Source organism: Podarcis raffonei, chromosome 2 (genome assembly GCF_027172205.1).
Source record: "Podarcis raffonei isolate rPodRaf1 chromosome 2, rPodRaf1.pri, whole genome shotgun sequence".
Taxonomy (NCBI): domain Eukaryota; kingdom Metazoa; phylum Chordata; class Lepidosauria; order Squamata; family Lacertidae; genus Podarcis; species Podarcis raffonei.
The window spans coordinates 117858544-117881193 of record NC_070603.1 but is presented as its reverse complement, the minus strand read 5'-3'; the positions used below and the strand labels follow the sequence as shown (position 1 = coordinate 117881193).

Here is a 22650-nt window from a genome sequence, read left to right as displayed (position 1 = left end):
TGACCTTGTACAGGTGAGGCAACTCCTGGCCAAATTTTATGGGTCTCACCATTATCCCAAGGCTCCTTGCTGGATTTCCATCCCCCAAACCTTGTGTGAGCTTGGCCACAGGCAGGGCACCCAAGAACGTGGACCAGTTGTTCACCCCACCCCCAGAGAGCCGCGCTCATGAAGTAAGCACAAGTTCAGATTCCTAGCAAAGTTGAAAGCTGTAGTGTTCAGGTGGGATTGCTATGAGGAATTTAAAAAATATGGAGCAAGCCATTTGCGTCAGAAATGAAAGCATTGCGTTGACTGGGCTTGAGCCATTTGATATGATTTCTGATCAATCGACGCCTCTGCATCTCTGTCCTATTTCTCTTGCTTGACAAGTCACGTACACAGACCAGTTGCCAGTTGCTTCACCAGGCATAAAGATATTAGGTAGCTTTGATTTAGCTTCTCTTGGTTTTGTTAATCTTAGGGCCAGGAAGAGAGTTCACAAGGAGATGATAAAGATGCCTATCTTTCCATGCCATCCTCCCTCTCCTGTTTACTGCTGTTTATGACCTCCGGGGTCTGCTAAAAGCATCCCTCCTTGATTCCTATTTTATTTACTCCTATGTATGCATGCTCAAGGACGCGGGTGCCGCTGTGGGTTAAACCAGAGAGTCTAGGGCTTGCCGATCAGAAGGTCGGCGGTTTGAATCCCCGTGACAGGGTGAGCTCCTGTTGCTCGGTCCCTGCTCCTGCCAACCTAGCAGTTCGAAAGCACGTCAAAGTGCAAGTAGATAAATAGGTACCACTCCGGCGGGAAGGTAAACGGCGTTTCCGTGCGCTGCCCTGATTCGCCAGAAGTGGCTTAGTCATGCTGGCCACATGACCCGGAAGCTGTACGCCAGCTCCCTCGGCCAATAAAGCGAGATGAGCGCCGCAACCCAGAGTCAGTCACGACTGGACCTAATGGTCAGGGGTCCCTTTACCTTTACCTTTATGCATGCTCAAGTAGGAAATCGTTTCTTTGTAGTTACAAGGATTTCTCTGATCTGACTTCGTCCCACATGGGGATGTTTTTGAAATGCTCAGAGGACATCTGATTGGTTCTTACAAGCACTGTGTTAAAAGTTCTTTTGTTAATAAAGGGACCTGGGCCAGGGCGTGGCAGATTATTATTCGCACTTCCTCCCAGAGTCTTGCTGGCCAAGCCTCGTGTGTATTCTATTAATCAGAGTCCAATCCTTCCTTGCTTTTGGAACGCAACAAAAGCCTCCCGGGAGAACCAGCATAAGAGGAGCCTGCTGACTCTGAGCACAAGATCCCTCTCCTCCCTTGAGTTTTCCAGAAACTGACATTCAGAAGCATTGCTGCCTCTGACTGTGAAAGCAGGGCAGAGCTGTCATGGCTAGTGGCCATCGATAGCCCTCTCCTCCTCCATGAATTCCTTCAATCCTCTTTTAAAGCCATCCAAATTGGTGGCTATCGCTGCCTCTTGCTTCAACAAACTCCATGTGCTGCATGAAAGAGGACTTTCTCTTATATGTCCTGGAAACCCCTGACCATTGGTTACGTGGGCTGCTAGAACTGCAGCCAAGCAACACCTGGAGGTCTACAGGTCCCCTGTCCCTGGTGTTTGAAGGAACGGACAAACAATAACCTCATGACATCATGGATAAGAGGATACAGAGAGGACATATGATAGCCAGTGCTTTTCTCCATGGTACTCACCATGAAGCTGCTACAGTAAGTGCCACACATTTAACCAGTGCTTTTCTTCTAAAGACAAAAAGGTGTCGGTACTGTGTACCTTTGAGCACCCCCAGAACCAAAGCTATTGGCAAAACCTATTGGTGTTTCGCAACTTTCTGACTAGTTGCAGGACCTTAGCGAGACCTAGCAGGGTAAAGGAAGAATCCACGGAAGCAATTGGCGACATGGCTGCAGACAGGATAGACGAAGCAGGAACCAGGAACTTGTAGTTAGGTGTTTATTATATACAGTGGACTATTTACAGGAACAGAACACGGATCTTTTGCTAGCTCTCTCATACACAACTCACAACTCCTACACTGACACACAGAACTCTGAACACTGAACTCTGAACTAACACATTCCAGTTAGTAGGCCATTAATTATCACTCCTCAGAGAGAGCTTGACCAAGAAGGACACTGACAAACTGGAACGTGTCCAGAGGAGGGCAACCAAAATGGTCAAAGGCCTGGAAACGATGCCTTATGAGGAACGGCTAAGGGAGCTGGGCATGTTTAGCCTGGAGAAGAGGAGGTTAAGGGGTGATATGATAGCCATGTTCAAATATATAAAAGGATGTCACATAGAGGAGGGAGAAAGGTTGTTTTCTGCTGCTCCAGAGAAGCGGACACGGAGCAATGGATCCAAACTACAAGAAAGAAGATTCCACCTAAACATTAGGAAGAACTTCCTGACAGTAACAGCTGTTCGACAGTGGAATTTTCTGCCAAGGAGTGTGGTGGAGTCTCCTTCTTTGGAGGTCTTTAAGCAGAGGCTTGACAACCATATGTCAGGAGTGCTCTGATGGTGTTTCCTGCTTGGCAGGGGGTTGGACTTGATGGCCCTTGTGGTCTCTTCCAACTCTATGATTCTATGATTCAATCAGGGAGCTGTCTCCATGCCTCTGTTTTCACCAGGCAGGCTTACTCCTTCAGATTGCCTTCTGGCTGTCTGCCAAACCTTAATTGACTCTGTGTGAGTAGCTGCACGTATTCAGATTTCCCAACAAAAGCCTGATGATAGCCATCTTCAAATATCTAAAGGGCTGTCCCATGGAAGATGGAGCAAGCTTGTTTTATCCTGCTCCGCAGAGTAGGACCCGTATCCCAATTTTTCCAGTTACAAAAAAAGGAGGAAATTCCAACTAAACATCAGGAAGAACTTTCTGACAGTAAGAGGTGTTCAACAGCGGAATGGTCTCTCCCAGGTGGTGGTGGACATTCCTTCCTTGGAGGTTTTTAAGCAGTGGTTGGATGGTCATCTGCCATATTTAATCTAGTTGAGGTTCCTGCATTGCAGCAGGTTGGACTGGATTACTCTTGGGGGTCCTTTCCAACTCTACACTTCTATGATTGCATGTCAAGCAAAGAAAACCCACTTACCCACTGTGATGGTCATGTTTTTCAGTTCCATGATAGTATTAGGTAGCGTTTGCACCAGCTGGCACACAGTCAGGTTTTGTCTCCTCCAATAAGCATTTCCCGTGTTGATATTAATCACACTTCAAAATGTAAAGGAGAGAAAGAGAAACCAAGAGAAATTAAGAGCATGCATTACCAAGACCACATAACACCGGTCTTGCAAGACCTACATTGGCTCCCAGTACGTTTCCAAGCACAATTCAAAGTGTTGGTGCTGACCTTTAAAGCCCTAAACAGCCTCAGTCCAGTACACCTGAAGGAGCGTCTCCACCCCCATCGTTCTGCCCAGACACTGAGGTCCAGCGCTGAGGGCCTTCTGGCGGTTCCCTCACTGCGAGAAGCCAAGTTACAGGGAACCAGGCAGAGGGCCTTCTTGGTAGTGGCACCCCCCCTGTGGAACACCCTCCCACCAGATGTCAAAGAGAAGAACAACTATCAGACTTTTAGAAGACATCTGAAGGCAGCCCTGTTTAGGGAAGCTTTTAATGTTGAACAGACCACTGTATTTTATTACTTTGTTGGAAGCTGCCCAGGGTGGCTGGGGAGACCCAGCCAGATGGTCGGGGTATAAATAATAAATTATTATTATTATTATTATTATTATTATTATTATTATTATTTAAGCAGGACTGTCAGGAACCGTGCTGTATCATTCTGGGCCTGGGGAACAAGGACAGCAGTCGCAGGCTTCAGAGAGCACAGAGGTGCGTCGCATAGAAGCATGATGAAAGCCATCTTAAAATATCTCAGGGACCTACCCATGGAAGAGGGAGCAAGCTTTTCTTCTGTTCTGGAGAGTAGGGCACAAACCAATGGCTTTGAGTTACAAGAAAGGAGATTCCAACTCGACATTAGGAAGACCTTTCTGACAGTTAAGAGCCGTTCAACAGTGGAAGGGAGAACCTCAGAACATGGTAGACCATCCTTCATTGGAGGTTACTAAGCCGAGATTGGATGGCCACCTGTCAGGCATTGTTTAGCTGTGATTCCTGCACTGCAAAGGGTTGGACTGGATAACTCCAACTCCAATGAGTCTATGCATTTAATCTTGTCTTCCTGTTTGGCGGCCATGGCGAACGGCTGCCCATTGCATCAGAGCTGTCTCACACGGAATCTTTTGAGGATGAGATGGGAGTAATCACCCTCCCAAACCCCCCAGGGTCGGGGGGGCAGCTCCACCCACAGATCGCCCAACACTTGCTCCCAGTCTGGAAGGAATGAGGGGGCTGGGGTGGGTGGGTGTAAAGCACCATGCATTTCTTTGGCAACTCTCCAAAGCTGTCGCCATGAGCAACAAACACTTGCTTTTTAAGATGAAATTTGGACTTAATTAACGGGCATGCTCTGAGCGAGGGGAGATAAAGAATTCTGCTAACTGATTCAGCCATTGGGGTACCAAAGGATTCGAGTGGAAGAAGGATTATCATCATCATGGGACTGGTATGTCGGAACGGAAGTGGGGTAAGCCTCCTCCATTATTTCCTTTTGTTATATTTTCCATTTGCTATCTTACTTGGCAAATCTCCCTGGAAGGACTGACTGCCTGAAAGAAAGATTACTTCATTATTGTTATGATTAAGGTTTAACTACAGAATTAACTGTGTGGAATTGGTTTATGAATTTTGCAATTACTTTTAACGGATCAATAAAAGAATAGACAATGGAAATTATGGTTTCTAGCTAAAGTACAGGCTTATTTGTCTTGGAAGGAGATAAAACAAAGAAGTTTGGATACCGTATTTTTCCATCTATAAGACGCCCCCAAGTATAAGACTATTTTGGGGGACTCAGATTTAAGAAAATGGGGGGAAGACATTATATTTTAGGGAAAAAGCCTAGTCTTATACGCGGAAAAATACGGTATATGCCTGGTACAAATAGCGGAAAGCCAGATTTCCTCCAGCTTGGGATGTGTTACAGTGGAATTTACAGGAGTGAGAAGTGAAAGTGAATTGCCACGGACAGATTGTTGGAGTAGAAAGAGGTAAACAAAGAAAATAAACATGAAGGATTTTTTCCCACACAGAATCATACTATATTGGTCTAATCCGCCTGCTAGACGAACTCAGAGGCTGTTAAAAACAAATGAAGGATCAATATCGGAATGTCTTATTGGAACTACCTGGACTAATTAAGAGAAGCAGCAAAATTGTGAGTGAGATCATTGCTCCCCGAACCTCAGAGCATGGGAAGTCAACCAAAGACTTATAATTTGGTATAAAATTTGGATTGTTCAATTATTTTATAATTTGGAATTTTTTAATGTGGCTTTTATTGGATTGTTAAAATGGAAAACTTAATTAAAAAAATTTTTTTTTAATCTTGTCTTGTAAAAGGCCTTGAAAGCGCTGTTGCTTTAATGTAAACTGCCTTATGAACCTTCACAGAAAGGTGGGGTATAAATGCATTCATACAGGTGAAATGTGTTGAGGCTGAGGAAGGAGAAGGACCCACAACTCACCATGCTCTGGTAGCAAATTGGTCTCTGTTCATCTTGCAGGGCTGAGATGCCACAGTGGCAGGAGCTGTCTTTGGCCACTCGTAGGTCCCCTTGTAGTTGGATGGTGGTGTGTGCTGAGAGCACGTCTTTGGGTCTTGGAGCAAGAGCAGACAATGAGAGCCAATTCCACTGGACCCAGCCAATCCAGCATTCTTTCCCCCAACAACCTCCAGAGCATGAAGGCAAGAGCCCTTCCCCCTGTTTTGCTGCCCAGCAAACGAATAATCAGTGGGAGCCGGCTTCTAAAAGTGGAGATTCTAGCTGTCATGGCTGATAGCAGTTAGTCCAGCCCTGCATGCATTTGTCTTAACTCCCTTCTAAAACTGCCATCACATCCACAGTATACTGCTATTGAATTGTATATATACAGCAGTGAATTTACCAGGCGATGGTAAAGAGATCTCTTCATATATAGTGGTACCTTGGTTCTCAAACTTAATCTGTTCCGGAAGTCTGTTCCAAAACCATAGCATTCCAAAACCAAGGCACACTTTCCCATAGAAAGTAATGCAAAACGGATTAATCCGTTCCAGACTTTTAAAAACAACCCCTAAAACAGCGATTTAACATGAAGCTTACTATCTAACAAGACCACCCATCCACAAAATGAAAGCAATCATCAATGTACTGTACTATAAAATAAATAAGACAGCATTGTAGATGATAAAAATTAAAATTGTTATTTTTTCTTAATTGCACTGACGATAGCCATTCTTTGGATGGGGGGCTTTTATCCATTTCCACAGTCACACAATCAAATAGTCAGTAGCTGAACAGGGTTCCACACAGTCACAAAAACAAATTAACTAAAAAAGCCTCAAAAACAAAAATGCAAAATAAATAGCAAAAACAAAAGCGCCAAACTTAAACCCTTCCGGAAGTCCGTTTGACTTCCGAAATGTTTGAAAACCTAGGTGTGGCTTCTGATTGGTGCAGGCGCCCCAGAAACAATAGCTGATAGCTGCATCGGACATTCGGCTTCCCAAAAACCTTCGAGAAACGGAACACTTACTTCCAGGTTTTCAGTGTTTGAGAACTGAGGCGTTTGAGTACCAAGGCATTTGAGAACCAAGGTACCACTGTATATATACAACAGTTAATTTACCAGGAGATGGTAAAGTGATCTCTTCACACACAGAGATTTATATTGGCCGGGGCTCCGCTCACACCCACCACAATGAAATTTGCGTTTCCCTTTTCCTTTGAGGGCACAAAGTGCAAAATTGCAACCCAGCAATTCCTTTATTGGAGAGAGAGCCAGCGGCGTGCAGAAACTGGCATGCTCACAGCAACAGATGTTGTGGCAGGGCTGCACCACTCACCTGACCTCTGTTCAACTGAGCCTTGAGGCCACAGACAGCCGGGTTCAAATCCCCTCCCAGCCACAAAGCTCACTGCGTCATCTTGCGCTGTTCACCATCTTTCAGCCTAGCCTACCACGCAGGGTCATTGTAAGAACAGAAAACGGGAAACTGGGTGTGCTGTTTTGCGCTCCTTGGGGGCATAGCTGTCAACTTTTCCCTTTTCTTGCGAGGAATCCTATTCAGAGTAAGGGAATTTCCCTTTAAAAAAGGGAAACGTTGACAGCTATGCTTGGGGGATGGTCAGGATTAAGAAACCACCATTTTCTGTTTTAGTAGTGTGCCACTTTCCCACAGAGTTGTGCCCAAAATGGCTGACAACAACAAACCAAACAAGCCTTCATTCTAACAACTATGTTCTCAGCAGGCATTTCAAAGAAGGTTTTTTGCCCCCTGGTTTTGTGCTTAACTTTTAACTGATTTCTGCAGTGTATTCCTGTATTATAACCTCTCCTGCATTTCTGCTGTAAAGTGCTTGGAAGCTGAGGGGTTGAGCAGTAGATAAAATTGCTAAACTGAAAAATGTACTAGAAGTAACCTCCACAACAGTGAGTAAATACAGTGGTACCTCTGGTTACGAACTTAATTCGTTCCGGAGGACCATTCTTAACCTGAAACCTGAGGTACCACTTTAGCTAATGGGGCCTCCCGCTGCCACCACGCGATTTCTGTTCTCATCCTGAGGTAAAGTTCTTAACCCGAGGTACTACTTCCGAGTTAGCAGAGTCTGTAACCCAAAGTGTTTGTTACCCGACGTACCACTGTACACACACACACACACAATCAATCAATCCATGCAACACCGTATGACACAGCACAAATAAGCCAACCTCGATTTAACAGCTTAAATCTGATGGATACATTACCTAAGTAAACAACGGCGACACCTTTAGATTCCATTGAAAGAGGCTTCTCAGTATGATTGCCATTCAAGGCAGTCTGTAACATTTCCCTGATGTTTTCTCTGGGTTGGTCAGATGTGGCCTTGATGACAGACTTTGAGGAAAAGCTGAAAGCACAACAGACAGACAGACAGACAGACAGACAGACAGACAGACAGACATTGCACTTTGTATTGGGGCTCAACCTTGGCATCTCTTTCCAATACAGACTTCTACCTTTGCCCCCAAGCCAGGGCAGAGAGGATTTCCCTCATTTCTGAAGACACAAAGGGAACCCTCACAGATCAGGGATCAGGGGAGGTTCTTCTTGCTCAGAGGATGCCCAGTCGATCAATCATTTATTATACAGTCGCAAGGGCATTAAGCTCAAAGGGTGTTGTTGCCAACGAACGTCCCATCAACGTCTTGGTGAAACTGCAACCAAAGCTGGGGCAGCCTTCCACCAGCACTAAGACACTAATGATGTAGCTGGTTTGGGAAAGGAGGAGGAGCGTCTCTCATAACTTCCAAGGGGCTTTAACAGGGTTTTCACATTAAGTCCTTTCCGAAGGTTGGTTCCAGTATGTATCTGAGCACAATTCAAAGTGTTGGTGCTGACCTTTAAAGCACTAAATGGCCTCGGCCCAGTATACCTGAAGGAGCGTCTCCACCCCCATCGTTCAGCCCAGACACTGAGATCTAGCTCTGAGGGCCTTCTGGCGGTTCCCTCATTGCAAGAAGTGAGATTACAGGGAACCAGGCAGAGGGCCTTCTTGGTAGTGGCGCCTGCCCTGTGGAACACCCTCCCATCAGATGCCAAAGAAGTAAACAACTATATGACATTTAGAAGACATCTGAAAGCAGCCCTGTTTAGGGAAGTTTTTAATGACTGATGTTTTAATGTATTTTTAATCTTTTGTTGGAAGCTGCCCAGAGTGGCTAGGGAAACCCAGCCAGATGGGCGGGGTAGAAATATTATTATTATTATTATTATTATTATTATTATTAAACCACCCCCTCTTCATCAACATGCCACTTCCTGGAAGCATTTGTGGCACGTTCTAAGCGCTTGACATTACATGGGCTAATGGTGAGGCCTATGGCAACATATCCCAGAATCCTCAGCAATGTGCATGTAGATTCTGCAGCATGAGTGCAGTGAATGTGCAAATCACTTTCCGGAGACAGAAAGTATAGAAACAACTACTTGAGGAAAATGAACAGCCTACCTTTCAGGAGCCTGCTTCTCATCTCTCTTCAGTTCACAATATGCAAAGTACCAGTAAAAAAAAAATAATCAAAAAGAGGCGATTACTAAGGAATGATATCTTAAGTGCAAGAGCTCAATCAAGATGATTTGGCAGAAGAAAGGCAGCTAATTAGCTCATACTTGTTGCAATGAAATATTCTAACGTCAATTGCCCTCCATGTGCCATGAATGCCTTTGGCACGACACCATGTTTCTCTGAAATCACACGGCATTTTGAGTAGTCCCTTAGTTTGACTACTAAATGCTCTGATAATTGCATTCTGCTGTTTTTCACTCTGTGATGAGGAAAAACTGAAAGTCACTCCTGGAACATTTGGAGCAATTTAAAGCAATTTCAGGTTCCTTGGATACAGGAAATCTCAAAAGGGTGACTTTGGGGGTTGGGGGGGGGGGGAGGAACAGGCAGTTCTGAAAAATGGATGTACCTGAGGATGGGAAAGGAAGATTCTATGAAGCAAACCAAAACCAAAACCATTTATATTGTTACACGATTGGGGCCAGGGGTCAGTCTGGATTATATCTGTGGATTCCTTCAGGGCCTGCTACTCTAGTCTAAAATCTAGCAGAAAAGGCCGCTGAACCGGTCAGACCAGTTTCTTTGTAAGATAATGACTTTAGTTGTCTAGTTAAGTACCACCATTGACATGTCCAAAGAGGCTGCTCTGTTGCCATAGAGACAAATAGAGGCAGGCATAAAGACAACAGGCAGGATGCCACATCATCCTAGGATGGAGAATAGGTGTTTGTGAGTTTTGGCTGATGCTGGAAGTGAGGTATACAGGGGCTTGTATTGCTCTGTGCTGGACCCGAAGCTGGACTTGGGGCTTCCCTGGAAACCTAATGCAAAACCAAGATCTGTTGGGGTGTTAATGCTGTGAGCCCCTCCATTCTACAGTCAGTTTGTATATAGGTGGAGATTAAACCATATATCTTAAAGACACCACAATCTCCAATTCCCTTCATTGTAAGTAAACAAATTCTGAAAAGGCGCAGGCATCCCTGAAGTCTCTCACCACTCAAGAGACTGGAGTGAGCACAATAATATTTCCAGTATTTGAGATGTAGACCAGAGAATATTATGCATGCTTAAATTCCACTGGAAACCAAGAAGACAGTTTCCAGTAAGCTCCAAAGCAGACATTACAATGGATGCAAGAACGCTCTTAACCACTCAACTCCTTCTCAGCGTACGGATTTCTGACGGAAAGGCATCACTCACACACAGAAGTTGAGCTATCAGCAGGCTTGGGAGAACTTCAAAGTCTGCAGAAGCACAAAAGGTATATGTGGGGGGAACCCTAAAAGGGAGGAGGCAATATTCCATAACAACCCAGTGAAAACCAAGCATTATTCAGAGAGCATGGTCTGGTGCTTAACGGTGGGAGGAGAGAAAAATGGTCCATCTTGTATCTCCAAAAATACCTGGCACGACATCATCGTGCTCAGAGGTGCCTTGCCTTGACACACACACACACCTTCCTCATCATTGGTAGGCAAGGGAATTCTGAGCACGATGACATCACACCACCCAACTTCTCTAGGTAGGCAGATGTTACTGAAAAGAAAGGCAGCGCTGCTACTCTTGGTAGTAACCACATGACTTGCAAAATCACCATATTTTTCGCTCTATAAGATGCACCAGACCATAAGACGCACCTAGTTTTAGAGGAGAACAAGAAAAAAATATTCTCTCTCTCTCTGCGCAGCGCCTCTCCCGCAAAGTGGGAGGAGAAAAGGAAGGGGCTTCGTTTCTCCTCCCACTTTGCTGAAGCGGCGCTGTGCAGAGAGGGAAAGCTGCGCAGCGCCTCTCCAGCAAAGCGAAGTCAGAACAGCAAGAGGGATCGCTGTGCAGCAAAAGCAGCAAACCCTCTTGCTGTTCTGGCTTCTGGAATAGCCATGCCAAGCCTCTTCAGGGCAGGGGGAGCGTTCGTCCCGTTGCCCTGAAGAGGCTTCGCGCGGCTATCCCTGAAGCCAGAACAGCAAGAGGGATCAGTGCGCACCGATCCCTCTCGCTCTCCTGGCTTCAGGGATAGCTGCACAGCCTGCATTCGCTCCATAAGACGCACACACACGTCCCCTTACTTTTTAGGAGGGGAAAAGTGCATCTTATAGAGCGAAAAATACGGTAGTTACAAGTCCGAGTAGGTTTAAGATGGCCTTTGCAACTCCTCCCATGATGCCTTGCCATTGTCCACTCTGGCTGGGGCTGATGGGAATTATAGTTCCAAACACCTGGAAAGCAGCAGTACGAGGAAGCATCATGTCTCCGTTCTGGCTACTGTTGGCCCATAGTTGATGGCAATAGAAGTGGCAGAGACAGCTTGAATTGGTCTGGACCAGTTGCGTAAAAGATTATATGCCACCGTTGTTTATCTTTGCATAATGTACAAAAGCAAGACATGTTTACCATTAAACCTCCTCAAACCAGTTGCCATGGCGCATCCTTTACTGCTGCCATGGCAATCCCCCCTTCAGGCGCCAGAACTCCGTGAGAACTAATTTCCTAAAAGCATGAGATGCAAAGAAGAGATTGAAGAAAAGAGGAAAACAACACCCAAGTGACTATTTTACGTAAGAAGGAGAAGGGGGAAGAGGCTTTGTGCAAACTATGGTGCATAAAATGCATACATACCCCAGTTCTCATGCGCTCCCTCCTTTGTGGAATAGGGACTCTGGATCAAAAAGCAGTGAGGGGGGGGGGGACAGAACAGACAGAAACAGGGGGGGAGGCAAACATCAATATGGGAGGGGAGGACGCTCAGCAACCCTGCATGGTATTATGGGCTGGGTGTATGTGTCCAGTCTAGATGAAACTCTGGGTTCCTTCCAAAACCTGTGATCTATATCTGTGAGGCTATGGTGTATGAGGGAACCTGGTGGAGCAGCCAAACTAGTCCCTTTGTGAAGGCAATGACCATGGGTCGGCAGACTAAGGCCCACGGGCCAGATCAGGCCCAATTGCCTTCTGGATCCGGCCTGCGGATGGTCCGGGAATTGCCACGTGGATCGGCAACGCACTCATTCTTTCCCTATCCTTCCTTCGGCGGCGGTGGCAGTGGCTCCTCCCTCCCTCCTCCTGACTTCTTCCTGCCCTGCCTAGAGGAGGAAGGGGGCTGGCCTCTGTTGGTGCCAGCAGCAGCAGCCCTCCAGCGACCGCCATTTTAAGCAGCCCCTCTCCAGAGCCCTTTCGTGGACCACTCATTGTCCCTCCGCTGCTAGCCCCTGCCACTTGGAAGACACAAGTAAGCAGCCACTGGGGCTCATGGTGTAATAATAATAATGATAATGATAATGATAATGATGATGATGATGATGATGATAATAATAATAATAATAATAATAATAATAATAATAATAATAATAACTTGTTATTTATACCCCACCCATCTGGCTGAGTTTCCCCAGCCATTCTGGGCGGCTTCCAACAGAACACTAAAATACAATAACCTATTAAATTTTAAAAGTTTCCCTAAACAGGGCTGTCTTCAGATGTCTTCTAAAAGTTTGGTAGTTGTTGTTCTCTTTGACATCTGGTGGGAGTGCGTTCCACAGGGCGGGTACCAGTACTGACGCTCCTTCAGGTATACTGGACAGAGGCCGTTTAGGGCTTTAGGGCTTTGTTCTTGCATCATTCTCCTCCCCAAAAATATAGTCTGGCCCCCCACAAGGTCTGAGGGACAGTGAACCAGCCCCCTGCTGAAAAAGTTTGCTGACCCCTGGCAATGACCTTAGCTGCTCAGCTAAGCACCAGACACCTACATCTTAAAAGCGTTGGTTCCATCTTAAATGAGTGATCTCCATGGAAACACTGCCCTCCTCCCCATCCTGCTCACCTGGCTGATATATGTGGCATATTCTTACCCTCACAGCAACCCTGAGAGGTAGGTTAGACTGCTGAGAGACAGTGATGGGGCCCCAAGGTCACCAAGTGAGCTTCAGGGCTGAGTGGGGATTTGATCCCCCGTCTCCTGATCACTACACCACCCTGGATCAGAGACAGCAGATCCTAGAGGAGAACTCTCTCTCCCCCCCTGGAATATAGTACTGTATTGCCCATACTGCTGCTCCTTAGTAATGTGAGTTTTTAGTCTGGTTTTAAATGTATTCTTGCTAACCACCTATTCCTACATTTGATAAGAGTGGCAGAAAGCAAAACAACCAAACAGACAAATAAAATACTCACCGAGCGTTTGCCTTGATGTTATGGTTTGTAACAACAAATTCAGAACCATGGAATAAACTCATCAACTGTAGGAGAGAGAAAAAGTTAACTACAGTTTGCTTCCCTGGGTAAAAATTGTTCAGCATTTTGTCTAACGATGGTGATCCTCTGTGAAAAGCCAACCATTAAACGTTGCGGTAGTAGCTGCCTAAAAGAGCTGATTGCTGCTAAACCATTGAGCTTGCCCCACAACTAGAAACGAATACACCCACCCCAGAACAGACCCCTAAGCATTCACACATAGTAGTGCACATACATGGTAAATGCTGTTCTGTAATTAAGTCTTCCACTTGCAGAATGTAGTTTTCCCTCACTCTCCTTCCCCTGTGTGTGTCCCCTGCCTGCCCCAAATCTGCTCCAGTGGGTTGGGGGAACCCCTAAACCAAATGGGGGGCAGGCCTGCAGGGTCACCAGGGGGAATAGGGGCAGAGGAAGTTCTGTTGGGCGAGTGGAAGCCATCCCACCAGGGCAATAGCTCAGTGCTAGATGAAAACCAGAGGCCTATACTTTGGGTTATGGAAGTGAGAGCTGGACCATAAAGAAGGCTGATCGCCGAAGAATTGATGCTTTTGAATTATGGTGCTGGAGGAGACTCTTGAGAGTCCCATGGACTGCAAGAAGATCAAACCTATCCATTTTTAAGGAGATCAGCCCTGAGTGCTCACTGGAAGGGCAGATCGAGAAGCTGAGGCTCCAATACTGTGGCCACCTCATGAGAAGAGAAGACTCCCTGGAAAAGACCCTGATGTTGGGAAAGATGGAGGGCACAAGGAAAAGGGGACGACAGAGGACGAGATGGCTGGACAGTGTTCTCAAAGCTACCAGCATGAGTTTGACCAAACTGCGGGAGGTAGTGGAAGACGGGAGTGCCTGGCGTGCTCTGGACCAGGGGGTCACGAAGAGTCGGACACGACTAAACGACTAAACAACAACATAGTTTGGGTTGACTTTGTGCTCCACTTTCTGTATGGTGGAATTGATTATAATCTGCTAACATGTAAACCGGTGTTCAGGGATGGGCAGGAGAAGAATTAGTACAGTACTCACCCACTTTGTTGAGAGCTTCTTAACATCGTAGTAATCAAATGTCTCTGGAGGATTGGAGAACACAGAGAAGTTCATCTGGATGTTATAGAACGTTACTGCAACAAGAGAGAAAGGAGAATTACATCCGCATTGAATTTCACAAGTGACTTTTCCTACACATCATCCTTTGTGGGGAACACAGCTAATTTTGGGGACGTGGGCATTTAATCTGCTGAATGCAAAGGTGTGGCTGATGCCCTGAGATGGTGGCTTTGTGTATGCTGTCCCCCCAGCGGTTCCTGTCACTTATCTCTCCTTATTGCTCTCAGACTTTTTAGTTAAGTAAATGGATGAGAAAGACGCACTGGAAGAATGGCAGACCAAGGTGATTGACTACATGGGACTGGCGGAGATGACTGGCAGAATCCGTGACCAAGGGAGAGAGACGGTGGAAGAAGATTGGAAGAAATTTAAAGTTTATCTTAAGAACTGTTGCAAAATTAATGAGTGTTAAAATGTCTTGGGTCATGTAAAATAGAATTGCAGGGACAAACAATTGGATATGAGAAAAAGGACTTAAAGGAAAAAAAGTGTTATAAGTTGAAATTAGGGGTTGCTGGAAAGATTTAAAACAGGGATGCAGAAAAGGGAGGTATGGGGAAGTCGATGAAAGAAGGTTTAAGAAAAAAATGTTAAGAAATCATACGTGTTTATATGTTTGTTTGTTTATGTATCGTCTTGTATTGTCTTTTAATATGTGTTAAAAAACCAATAAAAATTTTATAAAAAAAAAAAAGAGAAAGACGAAGAAAGTGATATTTAGGATGGGCGTCTTTTCTGAAGTCTTGGGCAATTATGGGCTACATAAAACTCAAATATTTTTGCTCTCCAGAGTTTAGTAGGCTTGTATCTATGTTATCCAAGAACTGCAGCTACCAGTCAAGTCCTCTATTATTCAACTGCCCTTCAAATCATGGAATCACCACAGCTTCACGCTTGTACACATTAATCGTCTCCAAATAATAGGAGAACATCCATATTCGCTTCTTCTAATGTGCTGCTTACTGCATTGCTAATGGCTGACTGTGATTGCGCGGAGCGGAATGACGTATTAATTCTCCTGCTACTAAGAACTCTCCTGGAAAGGTCTCCCAAATATTTTGTAGTGTTGGGGCTTGCCAGTTGTAGTGTTGGGGGTTGGCACCCATTCCTGGGTGCCAGGTTCTTCCCATAATTTCTAAAATCGGTAAATGTCAAGCCTGTTTTCCCAGGAGCTTGGCTTAGAGAGGCATCATCAGAGTAATGGCAGACTCATTACTTTGACAAAAGGTGGGACATTCAGCTTTAGATATGAAGAGGAGGGCAGTCCCTCCTCCAGCTGTATGTTAATTAGCAAAAGACAATAACGGAGTTAAGTGCTGGTTAAGTGCCATGGGATGTGGGTGGTGCTGTGGTCTAAACCACTGAGTCTAGGGCTTGCCGATTGGAAGGTTGGCGGTTCAAATCCCCTTGACGCCAGCTCCTGCCCACCTAGCAATTTGAAAGCATGTCCTGTTATGGGGTAGCTGTTAATATTATTATTCTGCTTAAGGAATCTTTTCTCTTTTGCCACTGAGAAGGTTGACAAATAAATTATCACTTCAGTGCAGATAAGGAGAAATTTTCTGTTGGACTGTGAGGGGGTTTTGGTCACATGAGCTGAATAAAACATTAAGTTTTATTTTATTTTCCCTTTTTTCCCTTTTATTTTGCAATATTACATTCAATTGCACCCTTAATCATTCTTTGCAATACATACTATATCATCTATCTATCTATCATCTATCTATCATCTATCTAAACTATCTATCTATCATCTATCTATCTATTTTCCATATTTGTACCGTTGTGACTTCCCTCTACCCATGCTCAGCTTCCATTGTTTTTCATTCCTTTAATATTGCGTTAAAGAAAGTTATTTACATATTGCCCATTAATCCCTTTTCTTCTTTTAACCTTAACTTTATGAACTTCAGTCAATGCATATCAATAAATTTGTTTTGGAACAATGTTTTGTCATGTATTCTTCCACACATTCCCCTTCTTTTCTTAATTTCTGATTTGATTGTAATCTAATAGCTGCTGTCATTTTGGCCAATTTAGTGAATTCACAAAGCTTGTATTGCCACTCTGCTACTGATGGAATCTTGTCCCCTTTCCAATTTTTAGCTATTAGCAATCTGGCAGCGGCCGCAGCATATAAAAACACTTTTTTATTGTCACTAGGGATGTCCTTTGAAACGAAGCCTAATAGAAAGGCTTCTGGTTTTTCCTCAAATGATGTTTTAGACATATTTTTTTAATTTTTCATGAATACTGCTCCAGAATTTTTTTAATTTTCCCACATCCCCACCACGCATGACACATCGTTCCCTCTACCTCATGACTTCTCCAACACTTACTTGATTTTAATTTGTATATTTTGGCTAGTCTGACGGGAGTCATATACCACCTGTACATCATCTTCATCTGGTTTTCTCTAATTGTGTAACAGGCAGTAAACTTAATATCTTGCTTCCACATTACGTTTTAATGGAAATCCCATCTATTACCTGAAACTGGCATGGTTCCTGTGGGTGCTGGTGTAGACCAAAAAGTCTCCAGCGTGGTCTTGGCATTTATATCGATGGTTGATGCTTTCGATTCAGTGATAAGTTTTGTATTGGTAAGATGAGGAACAGATACGGTTTCAGAAGCCTGATGTGTCGTCCCACCGTATCTAGAGGTTGAAGAAACCTGGGTAGGTTTGGAGGTGGGCACAGTCCAGGTGCTTTTGGGAGCTGTCTCAGCATAATGAGAAGTTGGCATGTACCAGGTGGGTTGTGTTGCGACGCCCGGAGGGGTAGCTCCATTGGGTCGAGAGGTGGATGCAGTCAACTCCTCTTGATGTGTTGTTCCATCTCTGTCAGAGGTTGGTATTTTCACATAAGAGTTAGAAGGCACCCCATCAGCTGTTGATGCTGTAGGTTCTGCTTTGGGTGTGGCTTCATCAGACCTGGAAGGAGACACTGTCCATTTGGTTTTATAAAATTATAATAATACAGTGGTACCTCAGGTTACAGACGCTTCAGGTTACAGACGCTTCAGGTTACAGACTCCGCTAACCCAGAAATAGTACCTCGGGTTAAGAACTTTGCTTCAGGATGAGAACAGAAATTGTGCTCCGGCGGCACGGCAGCAGCGGGAAGCCCCATTAGCTAAAGTGGTGCTTCAGGTTAAGAACAGTTTCAGGTTAAGAACAGACCTCTGGAATGAATAACCAGAGGTACCACTGTAATAAGAATTTATTATTTATACCCCACCCATCTGGCTGGGTTTTCCCAGCCACTGGGTGGCTCCCAATCAAATATTAAAAACACAATACAGCATTAAACATTAAAAGCTTCCCTAAACAGGACTGCTTTCAGATGTCTTTTAAAAGTAGGATAGTTGCTTATTTCCTTGACATCTGATGGGAGGGCATTCCACAGGGCGGGCGCCACTACCGAGAAGGCCCTCTGCCTGGTTCACTGTAACCTCACTTCTTGCATGGAGGGAACCGCCAGAAGGCCCTCAGAGCTAGACCTCAGTGTCTGGGTTGAATGGGGGTGGAAATGCTCCTTCAGGTATACAGGACAGAGGCCAGGACAGAGGCCATTTAGCACTTTAAAGGTCAGCACCAACACTTTGAATTGTGCTTGGAAATGTACTGGGAGCCAATGTTGGTCTTTGAGGACCGGTGTTATGTGGTCTTGACGGCCACTGCCAGTCACCAGTCTAGCTGCCGCATTCTGGATTAGTTGTAGTTTCTGGGTCACCTTCAAAGGTAGCAACACGTAAAGCGCATTGCCGTAGTCCAAGCAGGAGATAACCAGAGCAGGCACCACTCTGGTGAGACAGACTGTGGGCAGATAGGGTCTCAGCCTGCGTACCAGATGGAGCTGGTAGACAGCTGCCCTGGACACAGAATTGATCTGTGCCTTCATGGACAGCTGTGAGTCCAAAATGACTCCCAGGCTGCGCACCTGTTACTTCAGGGGCACAGTTTCACCATTCAGGACCAGGGAGTCCTCCACACCAGCCCGTGAAGGAACTGTCCCAGAAGAGATTCATGGAAGACCATCGTCCGGAAGTGTGGCTGTAGACTTAGAGGTTGTTGCTAAAGAAGACAGAGGCACAGTTACAACCATATCAGAGTTGGCTGTTGGAAAAACCTCCGTTACTCAGGATTTCACTGAGTCTCAGGAGGCCAATAGGAAATGTGGTAGAAGCTGTACTGGGGTCCTTGATAACTGTGGCTTCCAGGGTAGCATTTCCGGTGGGAATGAACATCTTGAAATACATGTCATCTCTGTCACTCTACAAAACCCACTCAAATCTGATGGCTTCAGCTGTTTCGGAAGGAAGGTTCAGAAATACGCCATATTCTGAATTGAATCTACCTGTGCTTGTGGTCTAAAACAGGGTGAAAATCTTGTACATATTATTACATATATATTGCTCTTTACATAATGCATTGAGAGAGCAATACTTGGGACAATTTTTTTTATCTATGCCAGGCAAGAGAAATACGCAACTTAGAAAACTGGGCATTTTTAAATTTGTGATAACTGATGAGAGGAGAATATTATCAAGAGAATTTTATTATTTATTTTATATACATTTTTGTTAGCTACCTTGGATGATTCAACAGCTTTGAGACAGTGATGATGATGATGCTTTTACTACAATCAATTGGTATATAACGTATTTTGTGATATAAATAAAAAGTGGATATAAATTTAGCAAATAAATAATCGTAAGAAGACCCAGCCAGGGTCCTGCTATCTCCCTGTAATGCAGGACTTGGGACTGGGCCCACCATCCTCCAGATGCTGCCGGACTCCAACTCCCATCAGCCCTGACCATTGGCCATGCTGGGTGCAGGGGCTGATGGGAGTTGGAGCCCGACACCTGCAGGGCCACAGGTTCCCTGTCCAGGGCCAGCTGTCCATGAGGCAAGATTTTAACCCGGATCACCCCATTCTGTTCGCTACGTACCTGTGACTGAGGGGTCAGGGGCTTTGCTTGTCAGTGGTGGAGCTAAAGATGTATAGTTAAAGTCACGTGACCCTGTTGAAAAGAGGGAGAAATGCACAGAGACGAATAAATACAAGATTGAGAAATGCATAAATACGAATAAAGACAGGGTTCACCAATACACCATTCACATGGATGCCAACTCTTTGAAAATACCAAGATCTTGGAGTCTGAGTAATAGGTTAATGAAATAATGCTTTTAGATATCTCTGGAGCCCAACTCTGGTGCAGGAGAGGAGGACAGTGTCATAAAAAATATGACATAAAAATATGGGAACTGCCTTAGGTCCTAACCTAGGAGGGCGGCCATTCACAACAGGTAGATGTTTCGCGGGTAGCCTAGGACTTGCCGATCAGAAAGTCAGCGGTTTGAATCCCCACAAAGGGGTGAGCTCCCGTTGCTCGGTCTCCGCTCCTGCCAACCTAGCAGTTCAAAAGCACGTCAAAGTGCAAGTAGATAAATAGGTACCGCTCCGGCGGGAAGGTAAATGGCGTTTCTGTGCGCTGCTCTGGTTTGCCAGAAGCTGCTTTGTCATGCTGGCCACATGACCCGGAAGCTCTACGCCGGCTCCCTGGGCCAATAAAGTGAGATGAGTGCCGCAATCCCAGAATCGGTCACCACTGGACCTAATGGTCAGGGGTCCCTTTACCTTTACCTAGATGTTTCATGTCATTCAAAAATAGATTAAATAGGTGTGGGGCAAGAATACAGCTTTCTATGGCAGGGAGTTGTTGAGATGGAATAAAATCCCACAGCTTGAACCCCCTACAAGTTCCCTGAGGGCTATTTCTTGTGATGCTCATGAAAGGGCAGAGCTGCCTTTCGGTGAACAGCAACAGGACCTCAGAGGGGCTCTTATCTGCTGGCCAGTCATGCGCTCCAATAAACTCAACCACCTGCTTGTTGTTCTCCTGCTTTCTCCTTATTCCCCATTATCTGTTCCAGGTACTATCAGCTTTTCATAAATTTCAGGTTGTCAAAAACAGCCATAAAAAGCAAAGGAGGAAATTTATAGCTTGTGCAGAAGTTCCCACACGCCACAGCAGAGATTTCGCACGGCAGATTAATAAATAAAGCTTTACCGCTCTGTCTCCAACCAGGATCTCAAAAGCTTAGTCAGAGAACTTGTCCACCCTGGAGTTAGGTGGGTTTGCACTGGCCTGTCTCCCCATTGACCTAGTGACGTACACCCCACCCTAGTGTCGTCCCAAGGCTCTTGAATTGAATTAGGGTTTTGAAAAAATCCTGGCCATTTTGGACTTCCCAAAGATTCCTCCCCCCCCCTAAAGTTGTGATTCCTGCATTGCAGAAAGTTGGACTAGAGGGTGTTTGGGATCCCATACAATTCTATGATTCTGTGATATGATTCTAAAGGGTGGAAGATCTGGGATAGTGCTGGCATGGGAAGGGAAATTCCTCTACACTGATGGGGAGGCAGGCTGGTGTGAATCTACTTTCAGCTCCAGTGCAGACAAACCCCTAGATAACAAAGCATTTGGTTGCATGCCACCAGCCATCCTAGGATGGGGAACAAGAGGCCAAAGCTGTCTGTGCTTGAGCGTTTTGGCTGATGCTGGAAGCTGGAGAGACAAAGGCTTGTCTTGCTTTGTGTGCTGGACCCAAAGCTGTGGCTTGAGGATCTCCCTGGGAATCTAATGGGAAACAAGATCCACTGCAGGATTAATGCTGTGAGCCCTTCCACCCCATGTTCAGGTTGTAAAGGTAAAGGACCCTTGACCAGTTGCGGACGACTCTGGGGTTGCGGCACTCATCTCGCTTTACTGGCCGAGGGAGCTGACATTTGTCTGCAGACAGCCTCCGGGTCATGTGGCCAGCATGACTAAGCCGCTTCTGGTGAACCAGAGCAGCATATGGAAATGCCGTTTACCTTCCCGCCGGAGTGGTACCTATTTATCTACTTGCACTTTGACATGCTTTCGAACTGCTAGGTGGGCAGGAGCAGGGACCGAGCAACGGGAGCTCACCCCGTACATATGGGCAAATAACACCATATACCCTAAAGATGGACGCAGGTGGTGCTGTGGGCTAAACCACAGAGCCTAGGACTTGCTGATCAAATGGTCGGCGGTTCGAATCCCCGCGACGGGGTGAGCTCCCATTGCTCGGTCCCGCTCCTGCCAACCAAGCAGTTTGAAAGCACGTCAAAGTGCAAGTAGATAAATAGGTACCGCTCTGGAAGGAAGGTAAACGGCATTTCCGTGCGCTGCTCTGGTTCGCTAGAAGCGGCTTAGTCATGCTGGCCACATGACCCGGAAGCTGTACGCCGGCTCCCTCGGCCAATAAAGCGAGATGAGCGCCGCGACGCCAGAGTCATCCGTGACTGGACCTAATGGTCAGGGGTCCCTTTACCTTTTTTACCCTAAAGACACCATAGTCTCCGCCAACCTTCATTCCGAGGAAACTGAAACCCGGGTGAGTGCAGGCAGCACTGGGGTCTGCTGAGGCTCAGACATTGGGGTGTGCGCGTGAAAACGTATTGTTCAAAATGATGGGCGCAAACAAGATGGAGGAGGCTCCTGCGCAGGCTCTGTTGGCATGATACTCACCACAATCTTGGCGATGGTCGGACTCAAGTGTTGCGCCGTTCAAGGACCAGTAATCGCCTTCCCAGCTAACGACATCTCCAGAGGAACACTTCTTCATCTGCTGCTCCTCCAGCACGGAACTCCACATTTGGAAATAATGCAGGGTGCCCACGAAGCGGAAGGGCGAAACCATGTCTCCAGCCTGCTTCTTGTGGAGGCAGCCAATCACAAAAGTCCCACAAGGCTTCAGGTGCTTGCGTCTGAGCTCACGGAACTCTTTGCTCATCATCCTGCCCCCATCATGGAAGACCTCGAGCAAGCTCTTGTTCCCGTCCCACACACAGCACATCTGGTGCATCTTGGGGACCATGATATCTTTCCCCAAATCAACCGGGGTGCCGAAAAGGGACATTTGCAGGGTATAGTTATTGGCAAACAAAGCCAGCTCCACATCTTTGGGGTCCCTGGAGGAACTGCTGATGTCATAAGAAAAGGCTGCCCAAGTGCCCACACTTTTATTAGTCTTGCTCAGATAGATGCACACGGTAAATACGTGCAAGTCTTGGGAAACGCAGCCGGCCAAGGAGGGGTATTTCTGT

The 22650-nt window shown here is 45.8% G+C and overlaps 1 protein-coding gene across 3 annotated transcripts in view; it reads right to left on the bottom strand.

The window, feature by feature from the left end:
- LOC128409199 (adhesion G-protein coupled receptor G4-like) overlaps positions 1-22209 on the bottom strand; it is a 41410-nt gene extending 19201 nt beyond the window's left edge. For all 3 annotated transcript variants that reach the window (XM_053379441.1, XM_053379444.1, XM_053379443.1), the window contains exons 1-10: positions 22073-22209; positions 19466-19537; positions 16999-17454; positions 14429-14523; positions 13343-13407; positions 11792-11831; positions 9119-9144; positions 7875-8017; positions 5609-5741; positions 3109-3227 (exon numbers count right to left, since the gene is read on the bottom strand). In XM_053379441.1, coding sequence (XP_053235416.1) covers positions 3109-3227; positions 5609-5741; positions 7875-8017; positions 9119-9144; positions 11792-11831; positions 13343-13407; positions 14429-14523; positions 16999-17454; positions 19466-19537; positions 22073-22199 — 1276 coding nt within the window. In that variant the 5' untranslated portion in view covers positions 22200-22209. The remainder of the gene's footprint in view (positions 1-3108; positions 3228-5608; positions 5742-7874; positions 8018-9118; positions 9145-11791; positions 11832-13342; positions 13408-14428; positions 14524-16998; positions 17455-19465; positions 19538-22072) is intronic.
- Positions 22210-22650: the final 441 nt, after the last annotated feature.